Below are 18,266 nucleotides of genomic sequence, written 5' to 3' on the forward strand. Positions count from 1 at the left end.
TAGACTGCAAGTCAGTAAACTTTGCTTACGCAGCTGGCTCCATTCATTCTCTGAAGCCAATCACTTCCCCTGTGGTGGTTGATAAGAATTTAACAGCTTGAGAAGGTGGCGTGTCAGTATCCTTAGCGCTAAACACGTTCCCAGGCATATCAGTAGCCTCTGTCCATCACCCATGCTGGAAGCTATTTGGAAAAGGAGAAACAGAAATCGGGGAAGGGAAATCATGCATCATCATCCTGGCTGGAACGTACGGAAGACTTTATGCTGTTTTCATCATGTGGATTCACTAGAGAAATGACCACCTTTGATCAGCCTAGTAAAATAAAAAACTTGTTTATTTGCTGCCTGTGCCCCCCACGGGTGCTGAGGCTCTGGACTTGCAGGCGCCCAAGGACAAGGAGGAATCTGCTAGTGGGCACCGCGTGTGTGATCTACCTGGGATTCCTCATCAGTCAAGTGGGTCATGTTTTACCCCAGCACAGAGGAGGACACCAAAAGATCAGTTCCAGAAGTCTCCAAGATGCAGCCCAAACTCCTTTTCTGGGCATCCCACTGGATGGCACCCTGTCACCACCCGATTTCCAGGAACCCCATCTTGTTAGCAATGGGACCTTGCTGCCACCCAATGTAGTTTATATCACCCTGCGGTCCAAGCGCAGCAAGCCTGCCAATATCAGAGGCACGGTGAAGCCAAAGCGCAGGAAGAAACATGCAACCCTTTTGTCCTACGGGCAGCGCTTTCCAAAAGCCACTTTTATGGGCCGGGAAGAGGCCTTTGCCCAACAGCCAGCAAGGACCACACGTGCCGCGGGCACAATGGGAGCAGCAATATCTCTGGAGGCAAGAAAGCACCAGCTGGATAAACACAGGCATAAAGGAATGGCAATCAGGGAGAGGGGTTACCAGAGACCCGGGGGGATTTCTGGAGTTATAAAGGCACAGCCCCAGCCTGAGGAAAGTAATATCAGGATTTACAGCGAGAGCTCTCCCTCTTGGCTGAGCAAAGACGACATCCTAAACATGCGCATGCTGGCAGATTCTCCAATAGAGAGCATCCAAGAAGTACCTTCTCACAAAGCAGTTCTGGTATTATTCGCAAGAGGTCCTAGCACCACAGGAACTGCTTGTAATCAGGGACACTGTGGCATCGTCAAAAGACCCCTCGACATGAGCGAGGTGTTTGCCTTTCATTTGGATAGGATCTTGGGGCTAAACAGGAGCTTACCTTCTGTAAGCAGGAGATCGGAGTTCTTCCAAGGTAACACATTCCTATGGTTTTCAGCTTGCAGGTGGGGTGGTGAGGTTTCCTTCCCCCTCCCGCATTAACAATGGGGCAGCAGCTGCCACCTTTAACTCCTGCGAGCCTGAGAACTAACCCCATCATTACAGGGAAATAAAGCTGGTATCTGTGTGTAACTTCTGCATTGCAATTATCCTGTCCAAAGGACACAATACCCCAAAGCTTAGATCAAATACCATTGAGCTGCTGAGGGCAGTAACAGTTTCCCTTCCATGAGAGTCTGGAATGAGAAAAAAGAGAGAGAGTCATCCATAGATTGCATGACGTTGTACAGACTGCCTGAAGTGAAACCAGTGAAAGAAATTCCAGAATACCCTGTGATTCAATGGGTATTTTTGGGTTTTTTTTTTCTCATCTTTTAGAACTGACTTTAATAAAATATTGTTGAAAGTGAGCACAAGAATTCATCTCTCAAACAGGTGGTAGGAAAGGGGTTTTCTATTTCGTCAGATAACCTACTCAGAGAGGTGGGGGACCTTCCTGCAGAAGCATGATGCTACTTTCATGGTACTAATACCTCTGGGAACTGAACAATTTTTTAAAAGTGCATCCCTCTCTCCTGGTAATTAAAAAAAAATATTACATTTCAGTGAATCCTGCTGTACATTTTGAGGTTCACTACCCACATCTATGTATTATGCAGACAAAGAAATATACACAGTAAATATCTCAATATGCCTGTTATATGATTGGTATAAAGTTTTCAATTAAAAATTTCATTTTTAACCTTTAGTGAAATTAAAGGTAGATTTCAGACATGTAATGTAAGTTAGAAGTCGACTTCTAACGTCGCTATCTTGTTAAATATGTCTTCAGCCTAACTGCTATTTTTGTACAGTCACAAATCACAATCCAAAAGGACTACGTTGCATTTTAATGAATCATTGCTAAAGTGGCTAGCTATGTTTTTGCTGTTCATTTCTTGCTGCTGAAATTAGCTTATACCAAATACTTTTATATCAGTCTGCATTTCTTAAAAAAAAAAAAAAGTAACGCAAGAATGACTTTCTAAAGTTTGACGGCAGGAAGACAACCCAGTGATCTTCAATTTCTTCCTGCTTTGTAAACCTTCCTTTGGCAGGCTGTACAACAATGTGAATGAATCTCTAGGAACAACAGTTTGGAAGCTTCTGAATATTATTCATACTTGCAGAGCATGGAAGATACATTATGCCTAGTTTATTATTAGGAACAAGATTTATTGCTATAGAGCTGACATAAGGCATTAAGGTAGTTCGGTTGGAGGAACTCTGCACAGTATGGCTGCGGAGATGACAGACTGCAAGCCTCTGAAAACTGCTATTAGGCTAATTGTGCATTGTGTTGCTCAGTGTCTGTCACCTTACAGTATGTTTTGGACTGTCTGGGACAGAGAGTGTCATTCTGCCCCTCTTTAATTTTCTTTTCCTCATAACTGGCTACGTTCCTATAGCAAGAAGAGTGTTGCTAGGTGATGAGAAGAGAAATAACATTATTTTGGTCTCACTTCATTTTTTCCAGCGAAAGGGTGAACAGAGCATTTGGAACAGTTACTATACCTTGTCTCTCTCCATTTCTTTAGCCTGGAAATATGCTGGAGCTCAAATGCCTAATATCTACTTGAGTTTATTACTATTTACATGCTTGTGTTTGGCATAATCCGAAAAACATCTGTGTTGAGAAAATGAGCAAAAATATATTCTTAAAAATAATATGAACAATTAGTTTGCTCATTTCTATAACCCATGTGCATTTAAGATAAGATTACGTGGGCACTGTAAAGTTTTTTCAGGGCGGCTTGTGTGAATCATGGTTATTCATATGGGAAAGCAAGCAATGCAGGATTAGAGACTGTGCATGTGTGTATGAATGTACACAATTTCTGGGCTGACATATCTCTCTCCACGACACATCCCTTTAGCTTGCCTCAGTAGTGATGTGATCTAACAAGACATGTTTGATGTAGCATTAAAATCTTAAAAAATGGGCTTTTCAAAACTGTCATTCATTTTGTCAAAAGCAGTTTCAAAGAACCGCTTAGTAAATCCCTGTACAGGTTCTGTTTTCCCTATTCCCACAAATCCCCCACTGATTTTTTTTTTTTTTTAAGTCTAGCAAAATACTGTATGCAAGTCCTCTGTCTGGTGCCCTTGCCTTCCCTAGTTAATTGTAAACCCTTTTAAGTGTTAACTGAATTTTTTAATGATTTATCTTATTTTTCCGTCATGGATGGAAAAATCAGGTATGATAACTCTTTCTCTCGTATTTTTGCAAAGAATTGGCCAAGTGTAAAAAGCCTGGGGAGTACAGGTGGGCAAAGCCCTTTTTAGTTCAGTATTACAGTCTAAAAGAGCATGATTCTGGGCATACGCAGTCAGTCATTCATTACTCCCATTGCTACCTACAAGGTGTGAAAAATGTCAAGAGCACCAAAACACCTATAAACAAAGAAGGATAAGCCTGTAAAACCACAAGAAATAATCATAAAACTGTGTCTATTGTGGAGAAAATGGAGACTGACCCTTGTGTGTCTGAGTTTTGGGATGGTCACATTAATACTGCAGGACTGAGAATCTTCGTTATTTGATCACCTTAACCTGAGGAACAGAAGAGACATAAGTGACCTTGCTTGGTGTCACAGGCCTACCTTTAATTAATTTGCACAGAAGCTGAGTAAAATATTGCACGTATTGCCTCTAGCTCAGCAACAGCATTCACAGGGTAGGACGATGCCAGTGTTTGTTAGGGCTTGAGCTACAACTGGAGTAACAGGGGCTGGAGCAGGCTTGCTTCTGTGTTGCAGCTGACAGCTGTAGGTATGGGACTCTGGCTCCTTGGATCATAGCAGCAAGGCTGAGCTCTTTATTCAGCTTTTGGTACAAAATACACAGCTATTGCTATGCAGTTTTGTTGCGCCACTTGCTGAGGGCCTGAACTACTGCATGCTGACAACCACCCCTCTTCCCTCCTGGTTTTCTGATATCATAAGTTTGGCTAAATAAATTTATCCTATACTGAGAGGAATAAGCACAGGTGTACTCAATTCAGTTGGGCTTTTTTTAGCTAAAGATTGAACCCACTATTTGCCCAGAACCACATTTTTTTCCTAAAACATGCAAGAATCTCTTCCTTTGAGTAACACCTTTCGTGGTTGGTTTAGTGCAAATAGATGAATGACATGTGATAGATAGCTCCACTGGTTGTACTTGTCATTTTGCTTTACTGGCCTCTACATGGAGCCATAGGTTTTTCCGTGTTATACCCTGCACTATCAGCCTGCCCTTGCCATCCCACCAAAAGTTATGCAAAAGCAGGCAAAGATATTATGAATCACTAATGTCAGGGCACAGAATAAGAAAAACCTAATGCTGCCTTATGCATTCAGAATGCTCTAATAATGCTTCAATTTATCTGTTCTGTTTTCTGTCTAAAAACCCAAACAACTTACACCATAGTGTTGTACCTCTCAGAGGGGTACCAGAGGGCATATTTCCAATATTCTGTTGGGTAGAGAAGTTCATGTGTAAGCAATAATGCAGTCCATAGTCTAGAGAGCAACTAATGCACATTTCATGCAGTCCTTAATTCTGACATCTGTGTGAGCACAGGACAGAAACATTGCAAATAAGGTGCAGAGGGAAGAAAGAAAAATAAATGGCCTAACTTCTCTCTACTTTCTGCTTCTGTCCCTTATATTTTCCCTCAGAACTTAAACTCTAAAATTCAAGTAATGGTCTGTATGTCAGTCCCTCTCATCTTTCCACACTAAATTACTCTCTACTGCTAATACATGGGCAACTGAACCGTTTCTTTGAAATGTGGCCGTGGCAAGCTGTACTGCTTTACAGTAAACAATGAGAAGTTTGAGAAAGGGCTTTAACTACATCAGGAAAGATTTGCTCTTTGTAGTGATGATCTCACAGGCATGTTTGAAAATATTTTCTTTTGAGGAAGTTAGAAAAAATGCTGTAGATACAAGTTAGAGCACAAGATGGAAGAATAACATTTGCAAGAGCATCTTTGTGGTTAAGAAGCATACAGACAATTTTCAAAGTGATATGGGGTGTGGATATCTAAGATGATGCCTATGTTGAAGAAGCCATGCAGTAATACATTACCTAACTGCACGTGAAGCAGTTTGAGAACCTTGAGGTAGTCTGGTCTCAGCAGCCTGAGTTTTCATCTATGTTAGTTTATTCAATTTAGGATATCCTGAGCCAGTAGCTCCTAAGGGCCTAAGAAATTTTTATAAATATTGTGATACTTAAAAATTTATATGAATTACTAGGAAGCTCGTTCCAACATGAGTTTTGAAAAATCTTTCCCATACAATTTTGCAGATCATCTTTAGATAGTTAAGTAGATACATAGATCTAAAATGGCAGATGAAAATAAAATGAAGTCAATCAATCAGCTTTGGGCAAGATTCAGTGCAATGCAGCTGCAGCAACAGAAAAGCGGTAGCCCTTTGTGTTAATATATAAAGCTGATTAGGAAAGAAGCACATGCAGAAGACACTGGACTTATTCTGAAGTGTGCTCAACCTCCTCAGTTTTAGCTGTATTAAACTGGAAGCTCCGATTCTTAGCCAGGCCTCACTTTTCACCGTTCAGTTAACTTCAGCCCCATCCTCATGAGGTTTGAATCAGAAGAGATCCACTGATTTCAGTGGGGTCATGCCAATTCATGCAGCTATGAATCAGACCCCTTATCTGCTTTAATTCAGCATCTTCATGTTTTTCCTGCAAGCGTCAAAAATTTGAGCCACTGCTCTTTACTGAAGCTGCTGTTTCATATTCCTGTAATTCAATTTATATTACAGAGTTGAAAGATTTTATTTTGGCTCATCTTTTCTGCTCCTATTTCCTCTGAAATGCAAACATTTCCTGTATTTAGCCTTGGCCTTTTAAAAAATGTTTTTGTATCTTAATGGAAACTGGCAAGATATTATTCATATTTTTCAAGTATTTATATTACTATTGTTTATCATGTCCCTTTTGGGTAGACGGGAGATTTTTTTTTTTTTGTTAGAAGACCATTTATGTATTTGGTTTGTGGAAGAATTCATGAATAGTTACATAAGCTGTTATTGGAGATATAAAAATAATAGATCAGACTTGGTCCTGAAGAAGGCTGTCCTTTTTTATGACAATTCCCAGTGCTTATACAGACTTCCTCCAACTGGCTTGGAAAAGAGGCTTAACCAATAGTTGACTTGACTAAAGTCATCTACAATGTAGGTGATGGAGCCAGAGCAAGAGAGATGGGGAAATGGCTAGGATTTCCCAAATTAATTTCCTAAATACTTATTCAGGGACCTCAGTAGAAGCAGCCTGATTTTCAGGAGCGCTCAGCACTTTTTTTTCAGCAGAGGAAAGAGTGTGGAGCATGGTGCTGATAAAGGTAGTACTGATCCTAGTGAGAGAGATTGATGTTCCTAATGGAAAGACACTTTCTGTGTTCCTAAGGAAACATTGGGCAACTGGGAGGGAAGTTAAAGAGGTGGTGGAACTGTGTGTTGGGTTGGCTTGAGAAGGACTATCTTGTATGTTCAAGCCATGGCAGAGAAAAGATCGAGTACATTCTGGTTTTGGAGAGGACTTTGTTTTTCTCTTGGGCTTGATTACATGCGGGGCCTATCATACTCTGTTGGCAAATATGAGATGATTCACTGCGAAGTATGGGTAAAGATAATTTCTTACCTGTTGTTTTAGATCAGTCAGCATTCTTTGAGCAAGTTGCTTTTTGATTCAGCTGTATGGAGATCTGTTTTTAACAGTTCTTGCTGCTTACAGATGGAGCATTCACGTTAGCAGCTTTTACCTTGCCATTGGCACTGATACCTGTTTTCTATGTGCTATTCTCTGTCTGGTTTGCCTCTGGAGAAGGTGCCATGGATCTCGTTGCCTTCATGCAAGTTTCTGAAAGCTTCTTTTCAGATGTGTCTCCGGCTCCATGGGCATGTGGAAGACAGAGACAGTTTAGGCTGCATTTAACTGTGATAAATTGTGCAATAGTGTGGGCTTTAGGTTCATTGATAGTCAAGATGAATATAAATAAATTTTAAAGCTTTATACTTGTTCCAACACTTGCTATTTAGTAAATAGCAACTTTGCAGTTAAATGGTTCCTCCTCTCTATACCAAGACATCATATTTTGATGTTCTGTCTACACCCAAAAACATAAAGGATTTCTTTGTTCTAATGTGTGTACAAGCCACAGTCAGTCCTGGGTCCTTGACCGTTTAAGGCAGCAGCAGCAGCATTGCATCAGCAATGAAAAGGAGAGTTCCACTTTCCTAAGAAGATAGATATGCCTGTTACCTGATATTGGGTGAAATATATTTATCAGTTCTTATACTAGGAAAACTCATTTTAAATTCTTTGCCAAGGTTTCTTCCCACTAAGAACTCTGAACACTTGAATTCACCAAAGCTAAAGCCCTTGACTTAGTTTCAGGGAAGAGCAGAATATTCTTTACACAAAAGAATTAAAGAATGTGGCCAAAATAGCTGCTATACAAAACAGATCTCATGTTATACCTGGGTAAAAAAAAAATACTTGTCAAGGTGTTTATTCATGCTAAGCTCACACTCTAGTATTCTCATATATCATTTCAGAACTGTGAAATCATACATTATAGGCCTAAAATACTAAAGATAACAAAATAAATCCACTCCAAGTATAGCATTTGTAGTGTTTCTATGCCCATTATGGAGAAAAAATACTTTAACATAAGTTTTCAGCTCTTGTAAATCATCATCAGTTCGCTGGAATCAGAGGGAAATTACATCATTGATTCAGTGGCATTGTAGGCTCTTAATCTACCTATAAACTTTTTAATAGTCTGGTTTAGTATATGATTTTGTACATTAATCTCTTGCTTCAAACAGAGAAAACCTTCTGCACACTGAAGGCGTTCATAATACTGTGCTTCTTCCATTCCTGCGGTGGGTGTTTTTATATGTGGAATAAGACCGCATTAACCAAAGGACATCGAGTTATTAGTCCCTGGCCATTTTTCCTGCCACATCTGTAAAATGGTATGATTATTGATGCTTAGGCAATGTCTAAAGAATGATCAAGTAAGTCTGACAGTATTGCACTATACCAATGATCTGTTTTTCCTTTTTCAGACGGTCAAGCCTGTCCTGTTATTCTCTGGGATTCCTCACTGAGTCCAACAGATAATAATACCCATTCTTCAGTGAGATTAACCTGGGGGCGATATCAGCAGCTATTGAAGCAGAAATGCTGGCAGAATGGTAAAGTTCCCAAAGCTGAGTGGGGCTGTACCGAAATCCATCATCATGAGTGGTCCAAGATGGCACTCTTTGATTTTCTTCTGCAGGTAAAACATTTACTGAATGCAACTATCTGCCTCAAAAGTCATGTGAGCACACATAGGACTCCTAGAAAAGTCATTTTAGTTTATTTCCTTTTTTAAATGGGGAAGAGATGTATTTGCACAGTTTGAACTGGTTTCTGCTTGTTTCTTACAATTACAATATCCAAAAGGCAACTTATAATCAGGGAAAGAGATCAGGAACTTAAGTGACTCATTTTCTAAAAGAGGAAGTAAAGGCTTTTGTCTTGAGACATCTTGTTTTACCTCACTTTGAGGCAGGTATACTGTTTCTCCTTGACTCCTTGTTTCTCCAAACATAGTTCTTGACCATGTTCACAACTGTAAAACACTGTTTTTTACTGTGTGGTCCTTCCTGCACGTCCCCCGCTCCCAGGGTTGATTGAAGTGGTTTTGGTCAGCTGAAATCTGGATCAAGATAACAGTTGTAGTGGCTAATGTTCCTTCTTTTTGTAAACCTAGTCAGCGACTTAGTAAGGAAAGAGTAGAGCAGCAACTGATGAATGATATGGCTGCTGTTCCTCAATTAGGTATTGCACATAATCATTAGCTCTCCAAATAACACCAAACTGGGGCTCTGCCCAGTGATATTCTTAATGCATGTCTACAGTTACAGCAATTATGTAGTAGAATATTAATACACTCCCTGTATTAATAAGGACTGAACTGAACCACCTGGCTGGAAGCTAATTTTATGGCTTCCTGAGATATGGCACTACTTCCAATTGTCCTTGCCTGCCAGACAGGTCCAGCTGACTGAGCCTCCTGTAGCACTTCGGGGTTTATTTAAAACTGCAGCAAGCACTAGTTTTATGCACTGTGTTTGGTTGTTCATATAATTCAGCTTTTTATAGAGTTACATTTCTCAAAATATAAAAATCATGACTTGGCTTATGCATAGCCTATCCCTGTCCTTCTCAGTCCTGTTCTAGGATGAATAGATGTTTCCAATTTTCTTTTGAGTTACATTTTTGCAGACTTGTTATGTTAAACGGAGCATTCAATTCTTCTCTAAAATAGATTGTCACTTGTCTAATGACTCCATCTTTAGTCCCACTTTGAGCAGGTAATTCTTAGAGGCTGGTATAAAGTCATATGTGGATTATTCTGATGCTAAACATAGTAATACTCCTATAGGAATAGTACAGATGTGTCAGAGTTAATGTTTTCATGCCATTGTATTCTTGTTGAACCGTTTAAAAATTCTCATGAATTCTGTGTTGATTTCTAATTTTAAGGTCTTCTAAGACAAGTTTTTAATCTTCATAATAGAACTTCTATTATCCAGAAGGAACAGTCAGTTAAAATAAGATACAACAGGATTGAACTGTACCAACAGGATTGAACTTTACATGACAAAGAAACAAATTACTTTTATAATAGTAACTGGTAACAGTGATTTATACCTCCAGTTGCCTACCAGACAAGAACGTGCATATCAAAGTGAGTGAAAGTGGGTCTTACGGTTCTTAAAGATTAAAATTTTATCTGGGTGCTCTCAAACTTAACTTTAAAGTTTATCAGCAGTAGAACATGAAGACTCTAAAACAGAAAATGCCAAGAAGGGGTTCTGAGTTAAAAAAAAAATAATCTATGCTTCATGAGTCATTCAGAAATAAAGAATAATGGTGAAAAGTATTCTCTATTAAACATATTTCCCTCAGAAGAATGGGTTTGGTGCCCATAATAGATGTTCCTAATCTCTGGTTTCAAATGCTATAAAACATAGGAGCAGGCTGAAAAATACTTATATCTGACCTTCACTTGCTTGCTGCAAGAACTCAAGTAAAATGAGGACATTAAAAGTAAAATGGCTTCTTTAATTTGGGGGGTTTGGACCTCTCATATACATAAATATATGACAAAAACCAATGCTAAACTATTAAGGTTGCAGCATCAATTCCGGAGTGTCCCATCATTCTGTCTTAACACTAGAATGATGCAAGGTATTATGAAGAGGCTGTCTGTAAGAACATGATCTCCTCATCTATTTAATGCATGTAATGAAGTGTGGTGTAGATGAATTAGGGCTATACATCAAAGGACTCTGCTTCACTTTTTGTCAAAGCCTTTGGATGAGTTGAATGAGAGATCCCATGAGCTAGAACACTGCAAGCAAGAGAGGCTCTAGTGCCTGCAGATGCTGAACGCTGCTCATGAAAGAAGAGAAATCTGTTCCTTTCCTCAGGATTTTCACATTTGAAAACAAACACTGCCACCAAGACTGGTGGCAACAGTACTACATACTTAAGAAAAAACAAAACAACTCTCAGATTTTCATTTGATGAACAAAATTAGGAGGCCTTTTCAACATGCAACATAGTTCTACATCAGAAGAGTCCTAACAGTTCATTTCGCTGGGGTGTCACAAAAATAAAACTGTAATTTTGGAAGGCTTATGTGAACATTAATGCTTTTATGCTTAGAGCAGTTTGAAGAGGTAGCAGTATACAACAAACAAGGACAGAAGAAATGATTTAGCTTTGATAAGCTACTCATTAAGCCTTAGATGCACCAGACCAGACTTCCCCTCTGTAAGCACCTGTCAGCAGGAGCAGGGCTGCTCCCTGGTGAGATGAGCTGGAGCCAAGGGCAGCCCCATGGCAGGCAGGACAGGCAGGGCCAGCAGCAGGAGAGGCAGCACAGCAGGAAGGATGGTGAAAGCCATGGGTCCCATTGATAGCCCAGTGAGCATCAGGCACAGACAAGGCAGCAAGCCAGCTCCAAGGCCAACCAGCAGGAACCCCAAGCAGCAATCCAGGAGCACCAGGTAGCAGGACAAGCAGCAGATACACCCCCCACCACCACCACCCCAGAAGGGCTCAGAGGAGAGCTGAGGTGCCAGGCCTGAACTTAAATGGGCGCTCCTGGGCCCATGGGCAGAGGCGGGGTGTGGTGGTCCCAGGTGAGGCTGCTTAGGGCAATTGAGGCCTATTTGTGCACTCAGAGCCCTGGCAATATTGTGTATTTACTCTCATCAAGTCAACAGGGGCAGAAGCACTTTGAAGGAGTGATTTATCCTTCCTGTATTAGATGGTTATCCTAAAATGGCATCCTTTGCTCTGGGGATGCCTCATTCTTGTCATTGTTTGTGAAAGGGAACATAAATGACTAAGTCAGAAGAGATGCTTAACATTTACACTGTTAAAGTTATACCAGATGTATTCCTTCCAGCTAAGTGCTGTGCGATGAATAAGCGAGGGTTTACGTGGGAAAAAATAGCCTAGGCCATCATGTCATTAAAGTATATACCACAGTGCAACTCAGGGAGGCTGCTCTGTGATTATAAATGCACTCTTCTTGCGTTTTGTAGCTTCTGATGGTTTGCTGTGCCCCTTACTAATCTTCTCAATTATTTTGCATACTATTAGTCTAATAGGTCCCACAAAATGGAGACCCTCTGTGTGTGTCAGGCTGTGCGATTTCTATTGTTCCCCAGCAGAGAAAATGTGAAAAAAACTACAGCCTTCTGAAAAAAATAGAATTGAATTCACCATCTTGTTATTGCAGTTACACAGTGGTATTGTTCCATTACTTTCAAAGAATTTCTACTGACATAACAAATCATGGCTATAAAATGGATAAAATACGCAGTCTGAGAAATTGCTTCTAACAGTACGTGAAGTATGGGGACCAGGTCTTCAATGCCATTTCACTGCTGACTTCAGTTATACTTGTCCTGAGCTTGCTTTCCTGTCAGCTATGTTAGTGAGGGATGTCTTACAGTGACACTTTGCCCCAAATACTTTGATATTGTTTTCACTTGGCACTCTGCTGTACTTTGTTTTAGATCTATAATCGACTAGACAGAAACTGCTGTGGATTCAAACCTCTCAAGGAGGATTCCTGCATGCAGCAAGGACTGAAGCTGAAATGTAGTGATCAGGATGCTGTTGACCTGACACACATAGTTCAGAGAAGGCATGACCGAAGGCACTTGGCCTTTATAGACAATAAGGGTTTCTTTGACAGAAACGAGGACAATCTTGACTTCAAAATACTACAAGGAATCAATGAGTAAGTTTTAAGTTATTAATTTTGTAAAAAGATTGATAATTTCTTCCCAGTTTGAGTATGAGACACTAAGTTACTGAATAGATATCATTGGCCAAGACATTTACAGGATGTGTCTAAAAATGTATGAGTAATCCCAGTGCTGTAAAAGATGATACAATTAACATGCATATGATTAGGCATGCATGGAATTCCTTTGCTGAGTCGCTGTCTGTATTCATAGAATTGATTGCTAAACCACAACATAAATATTGCAATTCCGAGTGATGGCAAAGCTGATGAATTTCTTTGTGCTTTTCCAGATTCCCTGAATCTGCAGTTTCAGTGCTGAGGAGCCAGCATTTACGTGAGAAGTTGCTCCAGTCTTTGTTCCTTGACAAAATATACTGGGAGAGCCAAGGAGGCAGAAAAGGAATTGAAAAGCTTATTGATGTAATAGAAAGGAGGTCCAAAATTCTTCTCACTTATATAAATGCACATGGAGCCAAAGTGTTGCCCATGAATGAATGAAGCAGTCTTGTCTCTATCTGAGAGATAGTCTTTAAAAAAACTTGTATGAGGCAAAAACTGACAGTAAAATTGATTTAATTCATAGGTTTATTTAATTTTTATTTTTTCCAAACTTTCAAGTTTATTTTTAAATAAGAAATCTTACATGGCTTAAAAGCAATATTTAAATGTCAGCTGCAGCTCAACACAGTGCAGTCTCTTCTATGTCAGTGAAATGAAATGAAAAATAACCAAATGGTACAATAAATAATGTAGTAATATGTAGGTACCATGAACACTCCTTCTGTTAAACTGTTTGAAAATTAGCAACAGGATTTTCAGTACATTAGGCTGGATTACTCTTACTTCCCTCACTCAAGTCAGTAAAAGTTTTATTGCAAATTTAAATGGAAACAGAGATTTGTAAGCACTTAATACATTGATAAAAACTGTCATTGCATCTACCTGCTGAAACATACGTAGTACAGGAATTTGTCTTTTGGATTATGAATACTAAAATGCCAACATTTCCAAAGGCTTATTTTGTTTTATTTTATATTGATCTTTTGAAATCTGAGGACTAAATTCAGCTCTTTTAAATGCAGGAGTGTTTGCACTGGACAGAAGGGAAATTTAAAAACAGAGTGAGGAGAACATGGCTTTAACAATAATAATTAATTTGACAAATACAGCTTTTACCTGTCCAGCACGGAGTACAATTCATCATGAGTCACTTGTTACAACGTACTATTTTCACTACAGGTTGTTTTGATGTGTGGGTGGATGATCTGATATTTTCTGTCTATTGATTAACTGGGTGTTACTCACAGAATCATCCTTTATTACCACTATTTTTAAAAAACAAATTCAGCTGTAGCTTTGTGTGAATATGCTGCTAAATAAGTGTACTTGTTTTAGTTTTGCAACATTCTTGACAATATTTTTTTAGAATATTATCAAAAAGCAGACCTACTAAGGACATGAGTGTTGTTAAACTCAGCACAGAAAATGCTTGTGCTGTGTGCTCAGCTCTAGCCAGCAATTCAGGCTCTGGTTTTCCATTAAGACTGACCACTGCGGGGTGATGATTCTAGCTGATGACTCATCCCAAGTATTCTCACAGGTAAGGTTGTTAGAGAAGGTTGGATAAGCACTTTGGATTCTTAACCTTCATCTGCACCAGAAATAAAATATCAACTGGTGTAGTCTATCATAACATATACCCTCTGCCTATCTGTTTAGAAAGACTCTTACCGTCTTTCTAGAGAAATATCTATTATCTTCTTGCCATGAGATAATGGCAGAAGTTGAATACTTTCATAGCTATGCTTGTCTTTATGTATAGTAAAAAAATATAGGGTGTATAAGATTTTAAAATATTTTTGAAAGTGCTAGTGTAATGATATTAATGAGAAACTAAAATGTTTCGTGTCGACATTAATGTGGATGGGTGAATTTAATGTTTTAAATAACTACAGTTCTGCTGCAGCTAAAACAGATTTTCTTTCTTAGTATCAGAACAGCTATTAACAATAATTGCATTACTAGAAGAAATAGATCTCATTACAGGCAGAGTTGAAGATACTTAGTAAAATTTTAGAGCTTGGCCATCTAAATAATCTTTTATTTTATTCTGTCAGCAAAGGGCAGATAAATTTGTAAAAACTTCCTAGAACTTAACTATTGCCTTGAGAGGACACGTTTTAGAGTGCCTTGGACTTTTTAATAGCACCAAAGTAGAATTTTATAGGATTTTCATATTATCCCTTTCTTAAAATGTTGTAACTTATTAGCCAGGTAATTTCTATCACAGAAACAAAAATATTACTGTAGTTTGCACTGTGAACAGAGCCTAGAGAAAGAAATAATCCTCTGGATCCATTTCACATGGAATTCCTGTTGCAGTAAATTCCACTCTTTGATGACCGTTACGATCAATTTGTCTCATTTTCTAGCCTATCTCACAGTTTTCTTCCTGCTAGATACCTGTTCAAATGGATTATCACACACTGCTGGGAGTGAGAGAAAAGCACGACTCAGCTGCGCTGAACTTAGAAGAGGGCCAAGTGGAAATACAAGAGTGTGCCTGATCATGAAAAAAAGTCCCATGGCAACTCTGTCTTCTAGCTTCTCCTCTTCTATCTTTAGACTGCACATCCTGATGCCAAGTCATTGCCTCACATTGCCCAGTTGTATTTTTTTCCAGAATTGACTTGTTGCCCAAGAAGAGAAAGAAATCACAAGTCAGGATTTTTTTATCTTTTCAGGTTAGGTCATTTATTTTTGTGGTGATAACTTGATGCATTCTTCTCCATTTCTTCTGGACAGGGACTAGTGTTTCCTTGAGCATGATACATGCTTTTTTATTTGGCTGGCAGTTCAGTGCCAGCTCTTAAAGCAGCAAGGTAATTGCCAACTAGTAAGTAATCGCCCTGAAGCTGACCTGGAGCAATGCCTCTCAGTAGTCCTGAGTTTAAGAGGTCCAAGTAGCCATGATGCTGTGCAGTACTTAAAAATTTGACCAAGCATGAAAAGCATAACTGTAAAGAGCAGATCTTCTGGAGACAAATCTGCAAATGAATGTCCTTAGAAAATGAATGGTGGTTTTTACTAGACATTTTTGGTGGCAGAGGCATACAGATCAAGTTAGCATTAGAGCTAGTCTGCAGGGCGAAACAATATTTAGACTTACGTAGAAAGTACAAGGGGGAGGACAGGTGTATCTCCCTCTGCTGTCCAGTATGGACCAGACAGGCACATAAAGGCACTGTCTTCTCCGAACTGCTGCAGGGACCAGTGAGTCCAGAGCGAACGGCCAAGGCAGACTGACCTGCGCCATTGCTGCACACGTTACACTTTCCAAGGGCACAGGAATACTTCTTTCTCTGAAAGTCTGAATTTGGGTCTAGGGTAAGGTGTTCTCCATCCTGCTCTCACCTTACAGTGGTGCCTTAGCATTGCACTACGCATAGCTGGAGGCTTTGCTTTCTATGTGTTAACATGCCATATTCCTTATGCATACAAACACTCTCATAGTCTTCAGGGAAGTCAGGAGAGGCTTTGTGAGATTGGGCAGTGGGACTGGACTGTAAATTGCTTCTAATTCTCTAATGTTGATAACAAACTCCGGAAAGTGCCTTTTCTCCATAATGTTTATCCTGTTGCTGTGGAGCTTGGTACTTGAATCCAGTATTGTTAATAACACAAAGTATGATTGCGATAGTGCTTCTGAGTACATACTAGCCAAGTTCTAGGTTTTTTGACAAAAATGAGGAATTCTGTACTTTTTGAGTGCATTTGCATAAATGCTCCAGTAAAAAATACAAAAGAAACACTTTGCAGAGCTTGTTTATTCGCTGCTACTACATTCAAGGTATCTGCTCTCCCTTCAGTAACAGGAGTAAACTTTATTGGGAAATCAGTCCACTTCCTTTTAAAACAGCATGTCGTTGGACTGACGTTCCTACACTGTAGCCTAAGTAATATTAACGAATAGCAAAAAAACACTAAGAAGAACTCTACCTATGATGGAGATCGCCAGAAAGCCAAGAAACTGTGTTTTAGTCATCTTTGCTGGGCAGTCTTCCATTTATGGGCATATGGGATCAGACAAAGATTCATGTTGCACATACTACTCGGAAGGGTGTAACCAATGGCAACAGTCCAAAACCTGTGGGTGGGAAAAGATGATTATGTCATTCTTGAATCTGCCTGAAAGCCAGAACCACATGAAATGGAATTACTAAGAAAGTCAAGAGAGTTTGCTGATTTCATAACATTGGAAGACAGAGCTTAAAATAAGTAGCACAGGCACAGATGCCTTAAAATTCCTCGGGAGCCTGCCAGTAAGTTAATAATCTTAAATGTTTCAGAAGCTGAGGACATGAAAACTTTTGTAGAGCACTGTGAGAGCAGTTTCCTTCTTTTTTTGTGTATGTATTCTGTAACGTACTATATTAAAACCAGATAAATTCCGTGGTTTCAAATGAGCAAATACAGATTTAGGGTACATAAGGGACAAGCTTCCAGTAGCAATTCTGGGAACACTTTCATGCGTGTGTGTGTATGCGAACACAAACATACATGTATATGTATATATACCTTGGCTTGTTTCTATAAAATGGTCAGTTTGGCTAATAAAGAGTTGTTTATACAATTTGCTGTTTACATGTAGAATTGTATTTGTAAGTGTAAGTCCAATTTTGGGTATACACAAGTTGAAGTTTAAACAAAACACTATTATGGATGAAGCTTTTGTTCTCAAAGGATTAACTCCTCCCTTGCTAACACATCTATGTAATCTTAAAAGTTTTCTAGTTACAATTGTAAAGAAAAACAGCAATATGTTTGTATCTGAGCTAAACTGCCAGAGTGGTATCAACTCAGGTGTTTTTATTGAGTTTTATATTAGATATTGAATTTCCATTTTCTTTTGGAATTTGTGCATTTTAAAAGTCAATTTATTTGTCCTCTTATTAGTAACAGTAAAAGCATTATCACAAGTAATGAATTGTTTGAATCTCTGCTGCTATTGTCATATAATGTCCAGGAATATACAAAATAAAATAATATCTTCATCAGATTTTCAGTTCATGTCTCTAAGCTGCAATAACAAAACTGTAATACATATTAATGTAATATGTGGATCATTAGATACTGTTTAGAAAGAACTATGGCCTTGAAACTGCTTCTTCAGAGAAACAATCCAAACCAGATTACGAAGCTCTTCCTGTGGAAATATTTTCTAGATGTTTACTCACGAGACTTGTAACTCTTTCTTACTAAGCTGATCGACTGTAGCTGTGGAGCTTCTGGTTACTGCAGCATTAGTATTTACTGCCTTCTTTAGCCATTCTGACAATGCCTACTTACACAAACATTGAGCAGAAAAGGCCATGCCCATTTATGATGGCAGAACAGGAGTATTGGTCGATGACTGGTAAACTTTATAACAGGCCATGAGCAAGTACAGGAATAGGAGAAAGACACTGAACTCTACGTGAAATAGAGACTCACACAGAGTTAAAGTAGCCTAAGAACTTTTGGTCTCTGAAGTTTACATTTTTTTCCATGATCCAAGAGAGACTAATGGGAAACACAAAGATGTTGAAACATTTTT

The 18,266-nt window shown here is 39.1% G+C and overlaps 1 protein-coding gene across 2 annotated transcripts; it reads left to right on the forward strand.

The window, feature by feature from the left end:
• On the forward strand, positions 1–17,729 carry GASK1B (golgi associated kinase 1B). 2 transcript variants are annotated; one of them, XM_050896331.1, is made up of 5 exons: positions 1–1,258; positions 8,415–8,629; positions 12,435–12,661; positions 12,961–13,090; positions 15,130–17,729. In XM_050896331.1, the coding sequence occupies exons 1-5, from the start codon at positions 262–264 to the stop codon at positions 15,235–15,237; spliced, it is 1,677 nt and encodes a 558-aa protein (XP_050752288.1). In that variant the 5' UTR covers positions 1–261; the 3' UTR covers positions 15,238–17,729. The 2 variants fall into 2 exon arrangements, with proteins under 2 accessions (XP_050752288.1, XP_050752289.1); XM_050896332.1 differs by having other exon boundaries at positions 12,961–15,176.
• Positions 17,730–18,266: the final 537 nt, after the last annotated feature.

The sequence above is a fragment of the Gymnogyps californianus genome, chromosome 4, assembly GCF_018139145.2.
Source record: "Gymnogyps californianus isolate 813 chromosome 4, ASM1813914v2, whole genome shotgun sequence".
Lineage (NCBI taxonomy): Eukaryota > Metazoa > Chordata > Aves > Accipitriformes > Cathartidae > Gymnogyps > Gymnogyps californianus.